The sequence below is a fragment of the Varroa destructor genome, unplaced genomic scaffold, assembly GCF_002443255.2.
Source record: "Varroa destructor unplaced genomic scaffold, Vdes_3.0 BEIS01000002.1, whole genome shotgun sequence".
In the NCBI taxonomy this organism is placed as follows: domain Eukaryota; kingdom Metazoa; phylum Arthropoda; class Arachnida; order Mesostigmata; family Varroidae; genus Varroa; species Varroa destructor.
Window position 1 is genome coordinate 40,934,864 of NW_019211455.1, and position 22,096 is coordinate 40,956,959.

Here is a 22,096-nt window from a genome sequence, read left to right on the forward strand (position 1 = left end):
CATCTGTTTAAGGTAAAGCGGCCGTGATCAGAAAAAAAAAAAAAGCGTACGGATAGCTGGGCCCACAACTGTCTTAGTTCAAAAGAGGAAGAAGACTAATAACAGCAGGCCAGTTATGCTACTAGGCGACATTTACATGACTCTGTGCTGTACCCACTGGGGTGGAGGCTAGCCATAATTCACTTAGCTTGAACTGCCCTAAGCGCGATTACTCTAAAGCTTTTGCCTTCTACAAACAGCGTTTTAAAGACTGACAAGGTTATGGATGTACATAGTCGGTTCAGGCAGCGGGGCGGACAGCATTTCCAGAGTTGTTTCATTGAGATAGAAATTCTTCTGTAAGATGCATTATATACGCGAGTATGCGTCTCGTAGACACTGACAAACGCGCATATGCACACACACAAAGGCGGAACGCCCTTACATGCGTCTCTGACACACACACAAAATAGTTTATGAAGTATAGAGGCACATATACTGGCTAGCTAATATGTGGGATATAACAAGTGTACACTCACACTGGGTTTGTTCACAAGCGATTGATCACGCTTTGATGGAAGTCGCGTTTCGGGTTGTATTTACTGCTGCTGCTGCTGCTGCTGCTGCTGAGAAAATCACAAAGAAATACACTCGATATATAACTGTAGCAGTCGATAAGCTGGGAGATATTCCCTTATAAATCGACGGGTTAACGCACTTTTAGTTGCGCGCTTAACCTCGTGAATTCAATAAAACCGTACGCTTTCATAAACTTGTTTGATACCGAATGTCGACTAGGCCCTTGCCAAGAGAGGCAAGAAGGACAAGGTCTTTTCACGTCCATTAGTTTTACACTAAAGCTTTACTCGTCTCGACTCAGCGATATACTTCGTAAGCGTATGAGCTTTGCCAACGATGCGACAAGCCTCTACAATGACAATAACTACTGTGTTGTTCTATATATATATAGATCGACAAGCTCACGCCATTATCTAGTCTGGTACTAACTGTCTAACATTGCACAGATGAAAATCAGGGTAGAAATCTAAGTTTCTTAAACCAACAACCTTTTCAACTCTGTTTCCTATTACGTAGTTCACGGCGTAGCGGTTCGCGACTGTCCAAAACATTAATAAAAGTAGTGATGATATGTTTACATCGTATTTATTCTGCATAGACATCGAAGTGGCTGTCTATCACCATAATGTTTGTCGTACACAGAAAATAAAAAAAACTGCATCGTTAGAAAATACTGAAATATCTTAATCTTAAAAAATGACCAGTGTTGGACTATTTTAGGGCCAATGCATGCGTGATTATTGTTATCTCTATATAATTGAGCTCAACGAGTTAACTATTATTGTGCTCAATAAAGAAGGTTAGTATTCTTCAACGAATACCTCACGTAGGATACGAAAAAAAATATCCGAGACTCGTCTCCCTTCCGCGCGATTTCGTTCCTTGTTACGTCTAAAAATACCGGACTATATAATGATGGAAAACCTGTAAGCACGTCGTCACTCAATGGCAATAACAGTAGCAACTGGTGACCGTTGAACGAGACAGATGCATCAAAGCATTTCGGATAACTATTTTAGTGTTAGAGCACCCTGCTACCGAATCACCCCTTGGTTAAGGTACAGAGCGTGGTAAAATCGCGTAGACGGCCTTCTTAGCCGGAAGCGGCTGCAGCCATCTTGAAAACCCGACAGGCCGTCTGAGAAGAGAGATTTATTCACCACACCCAATGACGAACACCGACAAATTCATCTATATTATAGCTTATTTATAGGCACGCACCTCTCAAATCAGCTATGCGTATGTGGTATGATTTTCTGTTATGTAGTGTGTCCTGTACGGCCTGTGTGTTTGCTATATGAGCGTATCTTTATCGAGACCGAGTAGAGTTTTTTTTTTTTTGAAAAGCGGAACGAGGCCAATGCAAATGCCAATCTGTAGCAGACGGTAAACGACCTTTTGATGATGTAGATGCGACGAAGGTAAAATATCGTCTTTTCAAAGATTACTAAACATTACTTCGTCGAAGAGCCGATCGTAAATGTATTGTAACGCTGCTGATTTCCAATTGCTCATTGATACTATAACCGAATCGCAAAGGCAAAAAAACATCATTTTTGTTCTTCGAAACAGAAACAGGTGAACTTAACGTTATCAATGCACTTTTATCATGCTCTCGGCTACATAGCCTAAAACTCAAAAAAATATGCGGTATTTCCTCATTCTTCAACGATATATGTAGCGTGTGGTAATTTTTTTTTACCGGGTGGTACCAATATTGATTTCTTAGGCCAATTGAATTATTGAATTAACGAAAATTCTTATACTGGTTCAGTATCGAATGAGACTTGATATCCCATAATCATCTACGCCGTCCTATTTTAGATAACTGGTCATCTGAACAGAGTATGATCACATTGATTGCTATTAAAGCTTTTTCGTCGTTGTTGATCTCATCATTTATCGCTGATTAGACGAAGAACTGACTGGCATGAGGTAGACGGAATTATACTATATAGTTTTGTGTAATGTATATACTATAGAGTTTTAGATCTAGATTGTGGCTTTTCACTGATCTCGGTCTCTGAGAGTCGTAGATCTGTATGACGAAACAGTGAATGGAAGGAACTCGACCGGTACGCCTACGGAAACGCGCGGCTTCTTCTCATTCCCAATGATAACAATGTGTTTCAGTTGGGCGGAAGCGTTCCTAAACTGCCATGAAATGTTTTTTTTCTTTTGTTATGAGATCGTACATTTCCTTGTGAGTGGGTGTTAGCATCGATAGGGCCAGTAAACGCCCATCGCCTTCGAGTCAAAAGTAGAGCTAGAACATCGGTTCTATCCTCAGTACGCATCAGCGATGGACGATGCACACACACTTCAAGCAACCATTTTTCCGATAAACGCGATTTAAATAAAAATCTTTTGCACCGGTTTAGTGACACAGGATAACTATAACATTATGTACCCCATTATGAAATCTTCGATTGACGAAGTTTTTCAGATATCATACGACTGAATGCCTTACATACGCTTACGAGCTTGGGTCTACCATGTAGCCTTCTGCGGTCAGGAGGTCGTTTATTATAATAAGACAGTTCGAATTTTAGAGGCTACATGGCTATCTTCGCAGCTGGCTATATAGCTGAGATCACTATTTTCATTCATGACCGTTGTCACTACTGCTTAATAGAATTTGAACGCCTCCTGATACACAAATTACTGATTATTTCCCTCTGGTGCAGTAGCGTGCTTCGAACGCCAAATCGGGGTATGATAAATTTATCATCAAACTACATTTAGGTTGCTTGTAGCTAAGAGTAGAGTGAAACAGTCAAACATAATAGTCAGCTTAGTCCAAATATAATAAAGTATGTAGTAAACATTTTACTGATTATAGTTTTGATAAGCAACTTCAACATATGATGATATACGCATACTTCGACTTCAACTCACACAAAACGGCGCCCTGCTTCGGCTAAGATGCTCTACGAAACGGAGAAAATAGGCAGTCATTATTATTAATAATACAGTTATTATATAACGGGCAGTCATTCGATCTTCTCCAGGATCAATCATTAGTGATTTCGTCAGTAATAGTAGCCAATCGAGGGGTATCGGTGTGCAAAAACGATACGATGGACACTAAGTAAAAAAAACCCAAGCAACATTAGCATACAGGGAAGAAAGCAGGGATACAGACAGAATTGGTTTCTGCTGGTTAAAGAGGTTGTCGATAATAACTGAGCAGGGTCGTGACAGATATCGACCCTGCGGTTCCAACCTCATTCAAAATACGTACTCAGCTGAGGTGGTATTAGAAAAAAACCCACGGTATCTGTTGAGGTCATTTTACCTGTGTTGATGCCAAACAGCATGGGAAATGGAGATGGAACTTTGCAAGTTTACCGTTACCAGCTATCCCGTAGGACGAGCAGCTATATACCTAGATGGAAAATATGATACAGTGAAAATTGATCACGAGACAACAATTGGCTTCATCTTACTATCGAACGAAAATTGAGCATTTCAGGCCGCAATAGATTAAATAAAATAAACGAGTGGAGGCAACAGACTTTAGCGTGGCGATAGCATTTTTCAAGTAGCAAAGAATTATCACGTTCAAAATGGCTGTCCTCAAGATATAGCTGTAATTAATCCATAATCTTTCCATCTCGCTAGGCAATAAAGATGGCCCTTTTCGAACCAATCCCATGGTGCTTTTGCCTATAAAGTCATCGAGGACAAATCCCTAACTGGTCAAAGGACATCGCATCCATGTAAACACTACCGTAAATATACACAGTGTTCTTTGTGCCAGCAAAAAAACAACGCGTTTAGCATTCGTGTCGTTGATGTGAACGCGTATATTCTCAAGCTGATATGTTGTGGACCGGAGTCTGAAAAACCCATCCAGCCTGAAGATGCTCCGAACTTATGTAAATAAATAAATTTATAGTGTATTTTGCGCACACGGAAAGTGTAAAATCCCTCATTGCAGTGCTAAATGATGATAGAAGTTATTTATTCGATCGAATAAATATATCTGACATTATACACTATGTGATCGAATTTGTTTATTCAAAAAAGACTATCTAAGGCCTCATTCTAAGTCACTGGTCGTTTCTGTCACTGGTTGGGAAATAACAAAAGTTTCAGCTTGTATGTGCCCTGGCTACCCAGAAAAGTGAGAAGGAATTCTACATAGATATTTTTGCTACTAGAAACTTGGTACTATGTGGAATGGTGGTGGAATGGAGGACAGCAAACAACTACGAAAGCTCTTTCAACCAGACCCTATTTAACAGATATATGGTCTAATTCTATTAAACACACTTTCGTAAATTTGGGACGCTCAATATTGTTACTTATATGTAGATATACGACGTTTGGATAGGCCCGTAACGTGATCAGGTGCCGAAGGCATCGTTTTCGAGCTACGTTTTGACCATTACACTGCTATGTGTTCATTAATATTTTAGAAAATAATTTCGTAAATACTTAAGAAAAGACAACTATCGAAAACTAATAGCAAACATAACAAACAACCGATGATTACGTTCCCTTTTGTCGCCTTATACACTCCAATTTTCTTTTATTTTGTAGATTAAAGTGGCTAAGTTTGTCAGTGTGTTTCAATTTTACATCGCCTATGCCATTGAATACAAACTTAGTACAGAATCTGCCGAAAAATATTGATTCCTTAGAATTGAGTCTAGAATGGCCGTCAGTGTAATTACCATAGTGAGGACTTTTATCCACGTAGCACTTTGTAACGGTTCTTTTGGCGTCTTCATATATAAACCACTGTGCGAGCATAATGATCAGCGCTAAGCATCATTAAACACTTGCATGCTATTCGCTGAGTCAACTTCAGACGAGATCATAATAGTTGTTTTTTTTTTATTGAACCCATATATATTTTTAAGAGTTATTCAAGTTAACCTCACAGTGTTCGAGTTGTATACTGAAGTTGGTTCTCCTTACGGGAGGGAATATTAGTTACAGAAAGGTTAATATGTACTTTTTCCATGCAATCATAACTATAATACTGTCAACAATATCCTGTATGCCTCATTTTCTCATAGACACAAAAAAAATTTCAATAAATGTTCAGATGTTAAAAGAACCTGCAACCTTGAGAATAGTTTTACTAGCTCATATATGCGGTGATACAATATTATTAATTAAAAAAATATAGAAAAGTTTGACATTGCATAATGCAATATATATAATTATAAGACAAAAAATATAAGAAATAACAAACGCGAAATGTAAAATCCAATGTATATTATGTTTCGTTTACTGTAGATTCAGACTGTAAAGAATTATAGAAAAAGTAACTAAAAATAATTATATATATATATATAACTTTGTAGATACTAACTTTAATTCTTGCTTATAGATAATATCAATAGTCAACTTATTGAAGTATTCATATATAATATTCCGAATGATATTAAGCTTTAGATTTCGTCTCTGATAATCTAATTTTACGAAATCCTTTTTTGATTCAGCTCGAAAATTAAATACATTTATTTCAAGGCCAGGATAGGTGTCCTCTACGACTAGCTTCTGTGTCTTGTGATCTGGGTCCGAACCTCAGTATAAATAAACGTCGTTTCATGCTGGGAGCCAGCCATATGACGAGATGCTGAACGGCGATGCCGGACGTAAAACATAGAGGTGCCCTATATAACGATTAATCTTTGTAATCTATCATGCTTCTTTCTAATATCTCATAATATATAGTGAAGATTCTCAGCTGTTCCAGGTGCAACCCATTATGCAATTGTATTTGTGAAACAACAATAATGAAAGTGATGTAAGCATCCAATGCCGAGGCAGGACGACCCACGAACCGGGCACTGTGTTTTCTTCTCAGCAAAAATAATACTTCTTGATCGCTGATTCTAAAATATTGAAACTCTCCAGTAGCTTTTTTGTATAAACAAAGTTGATTCCAAAAATACGTTTAGTCTCAACAAATATAGAGATCTCATATTTAAGATTTTTGCGTATGTTCCTTGGATGGGGTAATTATTGCATTGTTAAATAGGTGCAAAAGTCTCAAAAAGCTTATTATATAGTTTTTGAGGCTTCTGTATGAGAAGCGCTATCACAGCTCATCTTTTCAAGTAAAAGGCAAAAAGGCTACATTTCGTGCTTCATTGAGGGCCAAAAAGAAGATTCTAAAAGCGTTCGAAAACGACATTATTAAGTATACTGTATAACCTATTGAGTCTTGTTGAAGCTTCTTTCGTTCACGTTAGTATTAGCAGGATCCAACTCATATTTTAGCATAACTAAATAAATGATATCAATATAGTTTTTAATTTTCTAGTCTTCAGAACAGAGTTCTGGGTGTCGGGAAATTTACAACTGTATGAGTTATTATTACGCATAGGCCTTAGCTACGCTATAAACTGCTGCTGCAACCTCCATATAATATTCGGCGGTTGCTGAAGATAACAGCACGAAACTCTTTTACGTGTATCCTCTCACCTGGAACCACACGTTTATATTTTGACATAATGACTCAGATCGGGTAAAACTAGAACTATATTTGCTTCCAAGAAATAGTCCTCAGCTTAAAGTTTTCTTCCTAGGCATGTGACCCCTAACTTATTTGAGTTTGTACGTTTTGTATTACTGCCTCAATGAAACACTGTTCGCACGGTAGGTATATTCTAGCACGAAACAAATTGAGGGAAAACGTGTCCACGGGGTTTCGGACATAGGTCGTCTTACTACGCGTTTGTAACTATAGTAGGTGAACGCGCTAGCCTTGCGTTATCACGGAGACAAGCATACGTCATTGTGCCGTATTTTCATAGCTATTCATAGTCTAAGTGGACGAGCTTCTTATTTTATTTTTCCATAACCAAGAGAGGCAAAGGTATAACAAGCTGCACTCAATCGCCAATTGACTACTACAAGCTCATATTCAATCTCGTTTCCGCTTTTAATCTCGCGGTTGAATCGGGCGAATAACCCAGTCATCTGACAACGATCTTGTCCGCTACGGATTCCACGTGACCGATGTTATACTGGCATCCCTATACACACCCAGGCAGTAAAAGTTCAAGGCGAGCAAAATTGTTGAGTTCAAGAAAACAAGAGACAGGTCCTTAAAGACCTAATGTGGGCAGAAAAAGGCTACGGTACACGTAATATCCGTTTATGTACATACCAACTGTGCACTACGAAAAAAATCTGTGTATATTATCTTCGTACACAACATGCATGCAATATTACACAGGAACCGCGGATGCTTGATTTTGTAAAGGGCAACTTTCAAAGGTAGCGCGCACGATTTGCTCAAAACACTGAGAACTTCAGCCCGGGCCAAGTAAAGGGCAAACAAAACGTGCGCTCGAATGTCGACACATCATTTGTTTGTTGGGAAAAATAATTAGTGCAAATATGGAAGAAAATGTCAATATTGTAGCGTATCACTTCAGTGAATGCTACACTGGGGAGCGGCGATTGTTATTTAGATTAATAGAATTACTACTTCAGACCGCATAAAGATTCTTGAGAATTGCCAAACTTATCTTTCGTTTGGTCCAATCACGTATCTATATTATGGATAGTATAGGGTCGGATTATATAAGAAGAAATGCAAGTAAAAAAAACTAGCCAATTTTCAATGTTACAGGATTATATGCGTTACATATGAGAAGATTAGGCGAAAAATCTTAATTGGCCAGTTCGTGCCACCGTAGTGCTGAAGACTCTGACTGAAACTGCGTGTGGCGCCAGAATTGAATTTGTCACATCGTCTGCAATGCTATTCGTTGGGCGGGCATTACAAAAACAAAAGTGCGGCTTTGTCTTAGACACGTGATAATTCTACTCGTGATCTTGGGTTGCAATGTACCTACAATGTACTTTACCTTTAAATAGAACCTGTTACGCAGGAGCTAAAACAAAGAACGATAAATAGTTAGCCAGTTCAAGGAATCATTGTGCTCTGAATAGAGAAATTGCAAGCATCGAAGAGGTGTTGCCGCCTCCGCTAACTTAAGCTAACAGTCGGCCCATATGTATTCATTACAGAGAAACATGATTGCTTCCTGTCGTATCACACGGGTTTCAGCAATCACAACGACCGAAACCCCTTTTACACCGCTTGTTCCGATGGCACGAAGCACCCATACATTCGGATTTTCGAAAGGGTTTCAGAACAAGATTGAAGCAAATGTTTTTCAAATTTTATGAGATAACATTACTGAATTAAATATGGGTCACTTCGATCGTTAACTTTCTATCGTTTCTCTGATTATACTGTAATTATCGCATCGTTGCGGAATGTTATTGAATTTTTTTCATTTTCACATGGAATCTTCATATGGAGCCGACTATTTATCACGCGCGAGCAATCGTTTTAGAAGTAATTCGTCTTCGTTGCCTTCCTAGAGATTCTCGCAGATGGAAAGAAAATAATTTTATGCCTATTTGTGTGGGAGCACCCAAACGTGCAGCTTCCCTTTGTAGTCAACCTTCTTTCAATGCTTTAAAACTGTCTAGTGGTTGATAGGTAACTTTTCGACAAGGTGTCTATACTGACGCGCCAATCAGTCAACTTTCACAATAATTTCATTATTTTTTTTTTCTCATAATTAGTCGACACTAAAAGGACTATCTTTCACATCGTAATTTCCAGAGCAGGTGCAGCAGTTCCTTACGATAACGCATTTTGTCCATGTACGGCACACATTTTCATACGGCTGGACAGCATTTACACCTGTACCGTAATAAGATTATCAAATATAACAAAATTTCACCTATTTTCAAAATGCCGCGCCTTGCGTCTTGAAAAAAGCCTTCTGACTTTGTATTGCTGTTAAAACTCAGCTTTCGAATAACGCTGCCCGTCGACCCGACGCAGTTTACGTCACGTAATATATGAAACTTCTAGGCAATCTACCTAGCAAAATAACCATTATATTTTAACAGCTTTGACAGTTTAATCGTCACTGTTTGACCGCTTCCTGGTAGCTAAATATCACCTCAGCGTTCTGGACATTCATGAAAACTTCCCCACTAGCCTAAAAGAGAATCTGTCCGCCAATTGTGGAAATTGTTCGTATAAACACGATTTGATACGTGTGTAATGCGATTATCTTATCCGCGAAAAAAGGGGTGAAAGATAAGTATTATAGAAAGGAAGGCGAATAGCGCTTACCGAGAAAGCAATGAACTGTTTCTACAAAATGTTATGTATCAAGCAGACGATTTCTTTGTAGACAAAAGTTGCGTACTTTGTGAAAATGTTACAAGTTACGCAGCCAGATTGCTTAGCATAAAGTCATAGAATTAACCCCAAATGACTTTTCGGCGATCGCATAACCACTGGTTCTAACAAAAAAGCTCGGGCGTTGTGTTGAAGTAATGAAATGTTGAAAGTCTCCTCATAGTATTAGCGATCTAGTTCGCCTTGGTAATAAGGTTTTTTATTTATGCAAATTTTACTAAATAAAAATGCTTTAACACAAGAAGTTCTCCTTACGGCGGCAAACTATACTGATAAAAAAAATCTGTATTCAAAGCTAACCATTTAAGCGTTGAACAATTGCGATCAATGTGCAAATGACGCGAACTCGCTAAAGATGTAGCTAACGATTTTCGCAAAGTCAGCTTAGCCAAACGCTGTCTGGAAAACTCTTCAAGCCACGGTCTTTTCTTTTTTGTACGTGTCTAATCCTTAGCCCTTACCAACGGTTCCATAAGATAGCGACGTTCCATTGCTTCATAGCCTGTTCTTTCTTGCCTTCTTGAACTTAGCAACAAGTTAAAAAAATTAGATCAGGCCTTTTGTTTTTTTTGCAGGAAACTTCTGCGTGATTTACAAGCTGCTCTTAGCGCTTCGCAGTCCGTTACCCTTTCCGAAGTGTCGGCATCCTTGCATTCAACAAGGCGCACAACGTAGCACGCTAGAAACAGTTCCCAATAGAATCCGTATGGAGGGGCACATGTTTATGACTCTTAGTGCGTTTTCTCAGGCATCTTTGCCGTTTGGGCGCACGGCGAGAGGCGTAACAACGAAGCAGTGAATCGCGGAAAGGACGCTACTGAAACGAAGTAACCGCAGAAAGCAAAGCACAGTCTTGTCGAGGGGGAGAAGAGCTAGTTTCTTGACCCCTTGCAGCGCATTCTGCACATATTGCCCACGGCGGGCGATTGGGTATGGTACGTAGGCTGTTGACTATTAGATATTCTTACGCGGTGGAAGACCTGCCGCAAACAAACAGAAACAGAGTTGAATATCTGGTATCGAGTGTTTGGTGGATACTAAAGTTGAAACACAATCCCAAGCTATCGTTATTGCTGCCGTTGTAGTGGCGAGACCAGGGGCTTCAATAAACAACCAGAGACTAGGCAATAAGATGTCACGGAGAACTTGTAGGAAGAGCCGTAACCGTAGACCTACTTCAAAACTTTCCCAGAGTATTAATAAGGAATTAAACGTGGGTAAATAATATAATAATACTGAGCTTTCTTCATTTTCTCTGCTGTTCGCATCAAAGGTAGGGCAATACTTCGATCATTTCAAAGGTGGTGTGATAGTGTTGTTATGAAGGAGACGGCTCGCTTGGGGCCAAGTATCGGCGGAACTAGCAGGCACAACACGTTTTGTGCGATGAGCTCGATTCTTCCTGAGGAATGGATGGCAAAAAATCGAGATGAACTTTAGAAGGAAGCACCTGATTAATACTATAAGATGACTATTATTGTCATCATCTGCTAATTGACAAAATTCGTGAGAGGTTTATTCTACTTATTTATTTCTGTCCGTATTGGAACGTGCGCAATATCTATATGCTGGTGTATATTGATATGGGTTAATCTGACCGTTGTAACAACGCTGGCGGGAGGTGTAGGTAATAGTAAATATCCTAATATCTTGTTCGGAGCTATTACTGTAAAGTTACCTTTGAGTTGTCGGTGAGATAAGCAAGCATGTCTTTGGACTCACGAAAATTCACAGAGAGTTTGTAATGTGTTAGTTTGGGAAAATAAAAAAATGCTAAAGAGATAAGAAAAAAACACTTAGAATTTGGCTCGCATTATTTATAGATTGTCTAAAATTTAGACAGGTGTTTGTCTGACAAAGCCAACAATATCGCATATAGCAAAAGAAAGAGTTAAAAGTTAGCTCTTTATATCTCTACAGTTAGAGGGCCTTACCGGGTCGATACTGATAATAATAATATAAGTAGTATTCGAATAACTGCTTATGCAACAAGATCATCGATGGATTGGGTAATCCACGTCTTCGTTGACCCAGTGGCAATCCGCCGAAAACGGCATCCGCCAACGACTTTGTCTTCCGAAGACAACCGAAATTTATTTCGTACCATTTAATATCTAACAGGTACACCTAAGAAAAGTTATACCATAGAGACTCTACAATACTGCACTATTAATGTACTAGCCTATTAACTAAAGGAAGACAAAATTGGCTTAGATCTGAACGTGGAAATCGGCGAACTCTGATGCTCAGTAAAACTTCAGACAACAAGAATATAGGCGATAGATATAATAATCCTTTCGCCTGTTTGGTCCCTTCGTAGGTCCACGAAACCACACTTCTATCATTGTGGTAGCGAACACTAGTAAGACTTCATTGTCTTCGATCTTTCCGCTTTCGATGGATAGCCCTTTTGCCAATGCCGTTGCGAAAGCAAGGATGGTAACTACAAAAAGAAAAAGTCTAGGGTAAACTTACGCACACGGGATACGCGTCGCAAAAGGATTTTGATCATCTTACATGTTCTGCCTTTAGCAGTGTTTAAATTATCCTGTGGGTGTGAGGCGCCTTGTGTAAAATAACCAATAAAGCAAATGATAGTTGTTTTTTTTATATGTATGTATCTATAAATCCTGATTGGACACCTTTTAAGGGACATTTTCGAGTTAAGCTCCAGGACTGCTAAGCTGTACGTCGTAAACCAACCACCAAGTTTTTGTGATTTCCACATAGTACCAACTGTCAATACTCATTACAATAGAAGTATATCCAAAAGTGTTTGGTACTTCGAGAGCGAGTGCGCTGGACGTGATGTGTTGATATCATAGCCAATCTGGGATCGCTAACTGACACATACCGCTTTTCTGTGAACCGAACTAAGAATGGGGGTGGTTGCGGAGCAAGGGGCAAGCGCACTGACAGAAACTCCACCATCCAGGTCAAAACCGATACCCAGACGAGTAGATAAAGCCAACTGTAGTCAAAGAAAAGAATGAGATAAAAAGGTGTCGTAATAGTTGAAAATGATTGGAAGGCACGGGTTCAAAAAGGATGGGCTCCGAAGTGTAGGAACAACTATATTAATGGAAAGCAAAATATAGCTGTGATGATTTAATCGTAACGTGTCTGCATCTAAACTTAATGATGCTTAATTGAAGTAATGGAATCAGATGATATTTCGAAGCATTTATGAGATGACTACTAGAAACCCTGACTATTAGAAGAACCTGGTGGCAGGCCACATCAACGGGAAAACATACAAGCTTGTCATAATTGAGCAGGCAGAATTTGCAATCAGGGAATAATGGTAAACATCTATGAAAGTTCTAGGAAAAGTCTACTTTGCGATCATGAGGTAAGCAAATTGGTTCCTACGAGTGGAGCCGCTGAACTGACACCAATATAACATCAATATAAATCTAAGTTAAATTTCATTTTGTTTTCGCAGACACACTGCCTGCCACCTGTGTCTAAATACTCTTCCAACCTTCCGTGTTTGTCCTACGCCGTTAATGTAAAAGTCAACGATCGCATAAATGTTTTTGTTCTTAGTTACTAGAGAATTTTTAGTAACGAGTGATGGACTATTCCTTGTCTGTTCAGAAACATATTCGTTGATTTTGCTTACAGTCAGTGCTCATGCAGGTTTTAGAAAAGTTCTTTTTTTTTTTTAAGGAAAGTTTTAGGAAAGGACCAACAGCCTTATATGCCAGGCAATAACATAAACGGTAGGACTGCATGCCACTTGTGTATGTAGACGTGTTCCACGCAATTCAATCATAAGTCGTCTAATGTTTAACTAGACACAATTAAGTGCTCACAGTCATTTAAATTTTTTTTCTATATAAGCTAACTCTAAACAGATATAAACGAAAAATTAAAATATCATAGGCACTCTGTAACTCTGAGCATAACAGCAGCACACGCATCGTAGGTGGGCACTGATGAAAATTTACAAAGTATCTACCTAAAAGCTATGTTCATCTGAACTTAGTTCGCCCCGACATACGAGAACTTCGTTTGGATCGGTGTTTGGGCATCTTCGTGGTTGGGCGGTCTTTACAATAGCTGACGTGATAGATCGAATACAATCCCTGGCCGCTAATGTAAATGTCAAGACGTAGTTCTTTAGTGGTCTGTTTGTCAGTCGCAAGGCAAATCTGCAGCACCACAACCTCACGCGTCGACGAGTTATGAAAGTAGATTAGACTCGTTTTGGTCGAGCAGGGCGGAGTGCATGCAAAGATCGCAAAATACAGCGGGTATCTGACTGGAGCTTTCCTAGCAGCCTGACCAGGAGTAGCATGCCTGTGTAAAAAAAGCCTATGCGCGGTCTACCGTTGTTCTCGTCAACACATTGGACGAAAGCTGTTTGCCAGTTGGATGCTCTCAAGAATATCCCATAGTTTTTTTTTACATCTTTTTTACTTCTTTCATCTTCTCAATTTCTTCTATAGTAGGCAGTGTTTATTTATTCGCTGAGAGCGACTGATAGATGAACGTGTTTCTCATTTAGTTTGACATGACAGCTAATATTTAAGAACTATGAAAACCACAAGGTTCGTAACAGGGAGCACTGTAAACTCTCTCTCTCTCTCTCTCTCTCTCTCTATATATATATATATATATATATATATATATATATATATATATATATATATATATCTTTTATACCAAGTAGATCCTATGGGTTCATCAAAAGCGTCGACTAACATGCGTAGTACAGGTACGCATATTATATGGTGGTCAATGAAGAAGGTCACTCTTCAGATAATAAAACCCTGCGACTCCCACACATCCAGCGTTTTAGCTAAAAGCAGCCAAAGCCCCCACCTGTTTGCCGATCGGCCGGACCAACTCTAGGCTCTCCAAAAACCCCTCCTGTTTCCCGCTATTGGGTATATGTATATACAAATGCGTTGATATGTGACGCACAGCTTCCTCCAAGTCGCTCTTTTACCCTTGCTCTGTTTCCATGAAATGTAGGGACTTTTTGCTTACCACCTCACGTTGCTGAACGAACCCACAGATGAGTCCGGGAAATGGATCCGGGCCCTGAACGCGACGACCTATCAGGACTGACTACAACAAATGCATTGCCATGTTTGCCATCTAACATATGCCTTGCGACGAAAAGAGCGGCTAGAAGGGCGTTCCGCCTTAGACAACAAGAGCGTGCACCCGTTGCCACCCTCATCGTTGTCGCGGGAGCGGCAGTGAGGCGTGCGCAGTCCTTTTCTCGTTCTCATTATGGTTCGTGTTAGGCGACGCAGAATACGCCACGAGTAGTCTTGCAACAGTAGACGACAGGCCAGTCCTGTTGTCACTTCCGTTCCTCCAAACAAGCTGAGACTGCAGACAACGTCCGCAACAAGCTGATGACAAGCGACCGAGCGAGGATGTCCACCACCGCTGCCAGATAACACACCCTTCTTCACCCAAATACCTCGGGTGATAACGGGACTATCACTGTTACCTCCACACAGGTACGTGACCAGACGGTAAGGAACATACGGCGCTGCCTGCTGCTGTTTTCTCGTCGTTGTCGTTATTGACGTTATGGATAAAGCAATCCGAAGGTTATGATGGTTTAGTCGTATGTCCACACACATACACCGTTGGCGTACAGCGAAAGAGAAAGGGACAACTGGGTGAAGGAACGCCTGGGTACCCAGGTGTCTAAAACAAAGGTTGGCCTATCCTTTTCGTAAAGTTCGCTGATCAACAAAAGTTAAGTAACTGTAATCGTGATGGAATAGTTAGGCAGCTAATGCTGGACTATATCTTTTGACAAATTTTGATTGAAACACATAATATATTTACATCTGTAAAGACGGACAATGGGTGTGCGAAAAAATTCGATCGATCGGCTAGAGTCGTCCTGTTCATGAGGTTTTTAGAAAGGTTCCAAAAGTTTTACTTTGAAGCCGTTTGGGCTCCTTCCATAAAAAAAATAAGTTAAAAGTAAAACTAACTTCCCTTTGATCACTGGTCTTTGATCCAGGATATACCGTCCTATTTATTTCTCGTTGCCTTCAAGAGCATTGTATGACAAATTGAAGTACGTCTACTAATATGGAGAATTAGTTAGATTTAAGAGGTTTTCGAACATCGTTAGCTTTGTAACCACTAGTCACCGTCTAAACAATGTGGCGCCCCTGTAAATTTCTTTTTTTTTTTGAAGACCCTACTAGACGTTCTGCAGACGCTCCATTTATCTTCTGTAATATCTGAACAGTGTGGAAAAATTTGTCCCCGCTGTATGAAAATCATTGATAAATTCGCACTCACCTCGTCACATGCGGCGCATCGTGGCTTAATTTGTTCCGCATAATGTCTTTCGCAGAAGATTCGACCGTCCTTCATACAATACGTGAGATCGACGAGTAGCTCATGACAAGTGTCGCAAGCGAAACAGGCGCTGTGCCAAGCCACCTGGCGGCATTCAAGAGAAACACGAGTGTTTTATGAGTGGCGCTGGTGTATTGAGTATTGAATAGATACATAACGGCAGATATGTTACGGATCTCTATACGATACACCAAAACCAACTGCAACACGCAGTATATTAACATTAACTCCTTTTGTTATACTTGTACTTGTTAGATATATTTATACATAGTATGTAGTAAAAATTATTGAAATGCTATGAACATCTTAGCAAATGTGGCATTACCTGTTCGCCGAACTTTGGTGCGATCACTCCGAGTTGTCCGGCGGGCAAAATGCCTCCACATCGTCGGCAGTCCTAAATATAGTCAGATCATTATAAACAGAATCAATAGTATCCTCATATATTAACACATGGAACACCCATTGAGCATGGGAACACAGTCGATATTAGCAGCCTTTTGCTATTAAATCTTCAACTACATAACGCAATTTACTATACCAAGATATAACTATAAGATATGGTTCAGGATAAGCACAAAAACAAAATACCCCTTTGAATTTGATGTCTTTCATCTTTATCCTACAAATGACCATTTTATACCTCTACGTAATTCCGATAATTCGTCATTTTTCCCCCTGTATAGTGCAGTTCGTTTATAATTACCCAATATTAGAAGACACAAATTCAAAAACAGAAATTTTTTACACAAAAGGTGTAACAATGGCATAATCGATCGGAGTGGATATTAAAGGTTACCAATTAAAAAAAGAGTTTCGACACCAAAAGTGAAACATGACTGAATCAATGTAGCTGGATTGCTATTTTATATTTATTTATAGTTAATAATATTTATTTATAAGTGTGGAAATTAAATCGAAAACCCACAGTTAATTAACCCACTTGCTTTAGAATGACAGATGTTGAATCGAGTGATAGGTCGAGAAAAAAGTTCTCTAAGATTCAAAGAGATCCGTGACTTCGTGTAATGATCCAAGCTTTACGCCAAATGTCCTCGGGGGGGGGGGGGGGGGTAGCAAATAGCAGGAATAAAAATGATGTTATTCTAGAACATACGACAAAGAAATTGTTCAATATATGTTATATTTGCACTATTTTTGAACAACTTTGCTTTATTCGTAACTAAAACAGATTAACTAAACGAACTACCTCAAAGTGCCTATATTAATATTATCTATAATATTGATATACCTTACACTAATACCTTATGTCTCTATAGTGAATGCTATGACTGTACATCTGTCTCCATTTTTATTGTAGCTTTGTATGATACTCTACCACCTACAACTGGCATATATACTCTGTCGCGAAGGTGTGCTCTTCAGGATGTTATTCTCACGTAGAGTCTTTTATCGTTCTCGAGAGCAGGATATTCTTTATCGATGCTTTAGCTTTTCCTGCTGGCATGTTGGCCTGATACAAAATCGTATTCGGACGCCAACGATGGTCATCGATGTGTACCTTTCAGATCCCTCACGCGTTAGCAAATATGTATGGGTACCCTTATAGCGGTATTTGATCAGGAGCAAAACCTCGGCCTTCGCGTGCATTGATACAGCTGACAGCGGCGTCAAAGGTTAGCTGTATATTGGCTACTGGAGTTTCAGGTTGTTGTCCCAGGACGGTTGACGTGGGCGCTAGTGTCTCTACTAGCGACGACTGGTTCAGAGATCAAGTTACCGTATAAATCAGAGCAGCTCCGAAGGGAGAAGGTCCGGATCGAGGAAAGCTATGCTCAGCATAATCCCTCGACTTGCGATCGAGCTCAAGTGGTCTCGGTCTGGGTGTTTCCTATAGTGTTTCCTGGGTTCATGCTCTATCGAGTGACCTTTCCAGTTTGAGTCGATTCCTGATCACGCAGTACCTTCTGAATAGCAACTGCAAATTTCATTATGTTTCTTTGCCTGCTCACATTCGACGCATTCAATGTACAAAATATAACACACGACCCGTTATATGGATCGGGCTTATGGACAACGGTGACGTTTTTTAGATAGCTTTTTTAGCATAGAAATCTGTACATTTCATATATATCTGTCGATACTAGCGACACGTCAATGATCCGCGTTTACCCGGCACCAAAATGACTACCAGCAACAATAATCGTCGTACAATACAGCCTGTGGCTATAATAGATTTATTATTCAGTCTAATGGAAGTTCTGGCCCGACGGCTAACCAGCCATCATTGACGCTGGGCAGTCAGTTATTCTACAGTTACTGTAGACGTAGTATAATTATATGTCCAGTGTCAAAAAATAGACCCTTTCCATATATGCTGCATTCTCTGTAAAACTATACTTAAAGGCACAACATGGAAGGATTAAGCAGACGAAATCATCTAATTTTATAGTAACGGGAGCGAATATGCCGCTCAGAGTGCATGTTCATTTACATCAACAAGTAGATGTAACCAATCAGCGAACGTACCGTAAAACGAAACTGGTTTCAGTGAAAGTCCATGCTGATACAGTACACGCGTGAATAATTCATGGCACGTACGGCATGTCCTGATAGCTGACAACGGCGAATATCAAAAGGACGCCGTGAAACACCAAACATTTGCTAGACATTTACCAGGGGCTTTAAAAAAAGGAGAACTATGAAAACCTAATCGTAGTGGTGATAACGACGCAGGAGAAATGGCCGGGGGACGATCACGATAACGACGTCAAAAACATCATTGCGGTGTGTCCACGTGAGCAGAACCGGGAGCTAGGTTTGGATACCTAGACTCTGGCCCGTTCACGAGCTGTCAGCGTGGTTCTTTAATGGATGACCTTTTAAAATGAAAGAGTATAAGTTCACTCCTGTTGGATTATAGAATCCCCTTAATCTTTAATCATCTTTTCAGATGACGAGTTAGTGTCATAGGATTGATATAGAGTGTGATAGGATTGATGGAAGTTACGAAGCTCTTTCATTGTAGATGATAAAAAACGTGTAGACGAACAAAACATTTTCTGAGTTCCGACATACTTTTAATTGGATAAAAGGAAACAAATGTTTGAGTTAATAGCAGCTTGTACGATTGTTATACCTGTCTACAGGTTTGTTAAACTGCAGGGAATTCTAAACAGAGTCAGTGAGATCCACTCCGACTCTATTTCTCTTAGTAAAGCAGGTCCATAACGCTAATCCGAAGAGAAAGAATATCCCGACGATTTAATCTCACAATAAGGCAGCCGAGATATGCATTAAAAGCTATTCTTTTTCCGGAATGTTCTGTCCATGTGTAGTAAAGTTGAGTCTGATCATGGCTTCAACATTTGCCACCCCCAAACTAGGTATTGGTGTCGAGCTCTTCAAGCCTAAATCATGCGTAGAAATGATTCTACTTTGTAAATACCTACTATGATTGTTACAGTGGTCGTATAACAATATTATCAAGAACATCGTTACTGGATTTTGGATATGTAGCGCCTGGCTACATGTTGAGACTTACAACGGGAGCGTCGAGCGCCTCGCAGACGAAGCCGATATCGAGTGCACACTCATTGCGCGTGTTGACGAAATCTTCGAATGCCTTATGGTGCTCCTTTTCGAGGAATTTACAATACGGCAACGCCAGGTCCTGTTTCGGTAACTGGAGGATCAGCTGTTTGTCGCGGTACTTCTCGCCTGGTGAACTCGCCTTTGGTACTTTGTGATTCGGGAGCTCGCGGAAATATCTGTCGATCTACTTGGACATAAAACGCATGGGAAGGACTGAGGATAACTGGCCGAATTTCCTGACCTGACCCTGCGAGTTTTTGGTTATCTAGTGAGTTGAAAATCTTGAATGCTTTCTAAATTGCGGACAGTCACCAGACGAAGACTGATAAATATATACATGAAATATTTTGCAACATTTGGGAATGTACAGCTGTAGGTCGACTGGGAGTTATGAGAGACACGTATGTTATTTAGTGCTAAAAATCAATGCTTGCCATTTAGGTTTCTGTTTCTTGAAGACGAGAAAGCTTAATTTGTTGAAACGCTGAGCCTTTAGCATTTCGTTACTATTATTGACAATGCATAGATGAGTGTGAAAAGATGCCGACGACCAGTATTAAACTACCATTTAATGTTGTTAAAACTACATTAACAAAGTAATACAACAACAGAACGAATAAGAAACTTGCTCTTCTTTTTAATGGTTTACATGCGTATACCATCCCACCTTGTCAGCAGGCAATCCTGGGGGTACCCAGGAGTAGCCCTGGGCGCGAGGGTGGGCGTGGGACAAAGTCCTATCCTTGGCAGAGTTGGAGAGGTCAGGCGAGAGCGCGCTTGAATGGTCGCATTTCTTGTCGGCGTTCGTTTTAATACCGAGGCGCTCTTTTGATGACACATTCTCCTCATTGTAAATATCGTGTGACTCGCGAGGACACTTACAATTCGAGCATGACTTCCTGCAAAATTCAAAAGGGAGTACGCAAGGCAGATTGTTGTGGTGAGCTTGGGTATTGTTTGTCTGTTCCGAACAAAACATGACGTAATAGATATCCTGCAAGCGGCTATGAAATTGATACAATTCTTACGTATTAAAGAAATTAATAGTCCCAACAAAAGATAACACGACGTTAATTACGCTATTAACTGAAAATTGTTTTTTTTCGTGTCCCTCCTTTCCAGTGTTAGTCGATTGTGAAATTAATTGTTTCCGTAGCGTCGACGGTAAAATGGCTCCAAGTTGACTCAAAGGTTGGCCCTCTATTCACCTATAAGGTGCAGCTCGAGTCGGCCCTACATTGGAACGACACACGCCTGTGTAAAGTAGAGGACTTTATTATGCCCTGAATGACAGATGTCATTTTAGACTCCGTGTCTGTTACACAACTGTGAATTTTTCGTTACGTATTTCAATTTTCAAATAGCGCCCACATTAAGCAATGTAAGCCAATTGTAGTTTATTAGGTTTGACTACCCTTTCTGTTCACTTTGTCTATTTCGAACGTTGTGCTTTAGTAGCATTCTATAGGGCTCTAGTAGTAAAACCTGTTCAAACGACAGTAAGAATCTCTTTTCCCATATTCATGGTATGCAGTGGCAAGTGCGTTGGATATAAGAATGTATAAATGCTATGACACCATATCTAACTCGTGGCTATCCCTAAGTTAACAGTTGAGTTAGGGTAAGTTGGTATGAATCATATGTTTTACCTTAAAGTACTATTTTCTCCCGCTTTTTAGGCCCCCGTTAGAATATTACAACTAAAATTATATTAGGACGAGAAACATGATTAGCTGGAGTCCGACAGGGACGCTCCGTCCGTGATCCAAGCGCACGATACAGAGATTTAACAACTACTCGAAAAATTCCTGGAGCGTGATTGCTTGATCTATGCGCTAAAAGGGGAGTTTTCCAAAAATGAAACATAGCTCTTTTAAAATGCTCGCAAGCACCGATGCTTATCAATTGACGCAAATTCGCAGTGCATGAAATCGTCCACAAATATGAACAGTCTGAAGAGGCTGGGTCTATTGGGAAACGGGCTTTCCTGGTGCCGATTTCCGCAGAACTTTCGGGCATAGGGACGAATTACTTGCAAACATCATGGCCAGCCAAAGTATCTGTGTTTTGCATATGGCATTTAAACCGTTAGATATTGCCTCGGGCTGCAGAATCTGTATGATTTCGTCTTCTTCTTCATTTACGGTCTTGACTGCTGCCTCTATTGGAAAAAAATTGCTCGTAAGAACACGGCCGAAACGAAGGACACGGCCCCGTTGAAACGAGCTGAGACGTATTTCGGCCATGAAAAGGTGACTTGTTTGCAATGTTCAAACGGAAAATTAAAATCGACTCGAGCTGAGCTGCACCGCTTTCGTATGCCTTTCGATTAAAACGATAACGTCCTCAGCGTTTTCTCGCCAATACAGCGAACAGCTTAGGACGGTAGAAATAGATCCCGCCGACGGAATGACTCGCCTAAGCGAGGCCCAG

The 22,096-nt window shown here is 40.1% G+C and overlaps 1 protein-coding gene across 1 annotated transcript in view; it reads right to left on the bottom strand.

Moving 5' to 3' along the window:
- The window catches only part of LOC111244383 (testin-like), a 137,486-nt gene that overhangs the window by 60,964 nt on the left and 54,426 nt on the right, over positions 1–22,096 (bottom strand). The window contains exons 4-7 of the mRNA XM_086978503.1: positions 20,331–20,562; positions 19,614–19,847; positions 16,434–16,505; positions 16,049–16,192 (exon numbers count right to left, since the gene is read on the bottom strand). Of these exons, the coding sequence (XP_086834629.1) occupies positions 16,049–16,192; positions 16,434–16,505; positions 19,614–19,847; positions 20,331–20,562 (682 nt within the window). The remainder of the gene's footprint in view (positions 1–16,048; positions 16,193–16,433; positions 16,506–19,613; positions 19,848–20,330; positions 20,563–22,096) is intronic.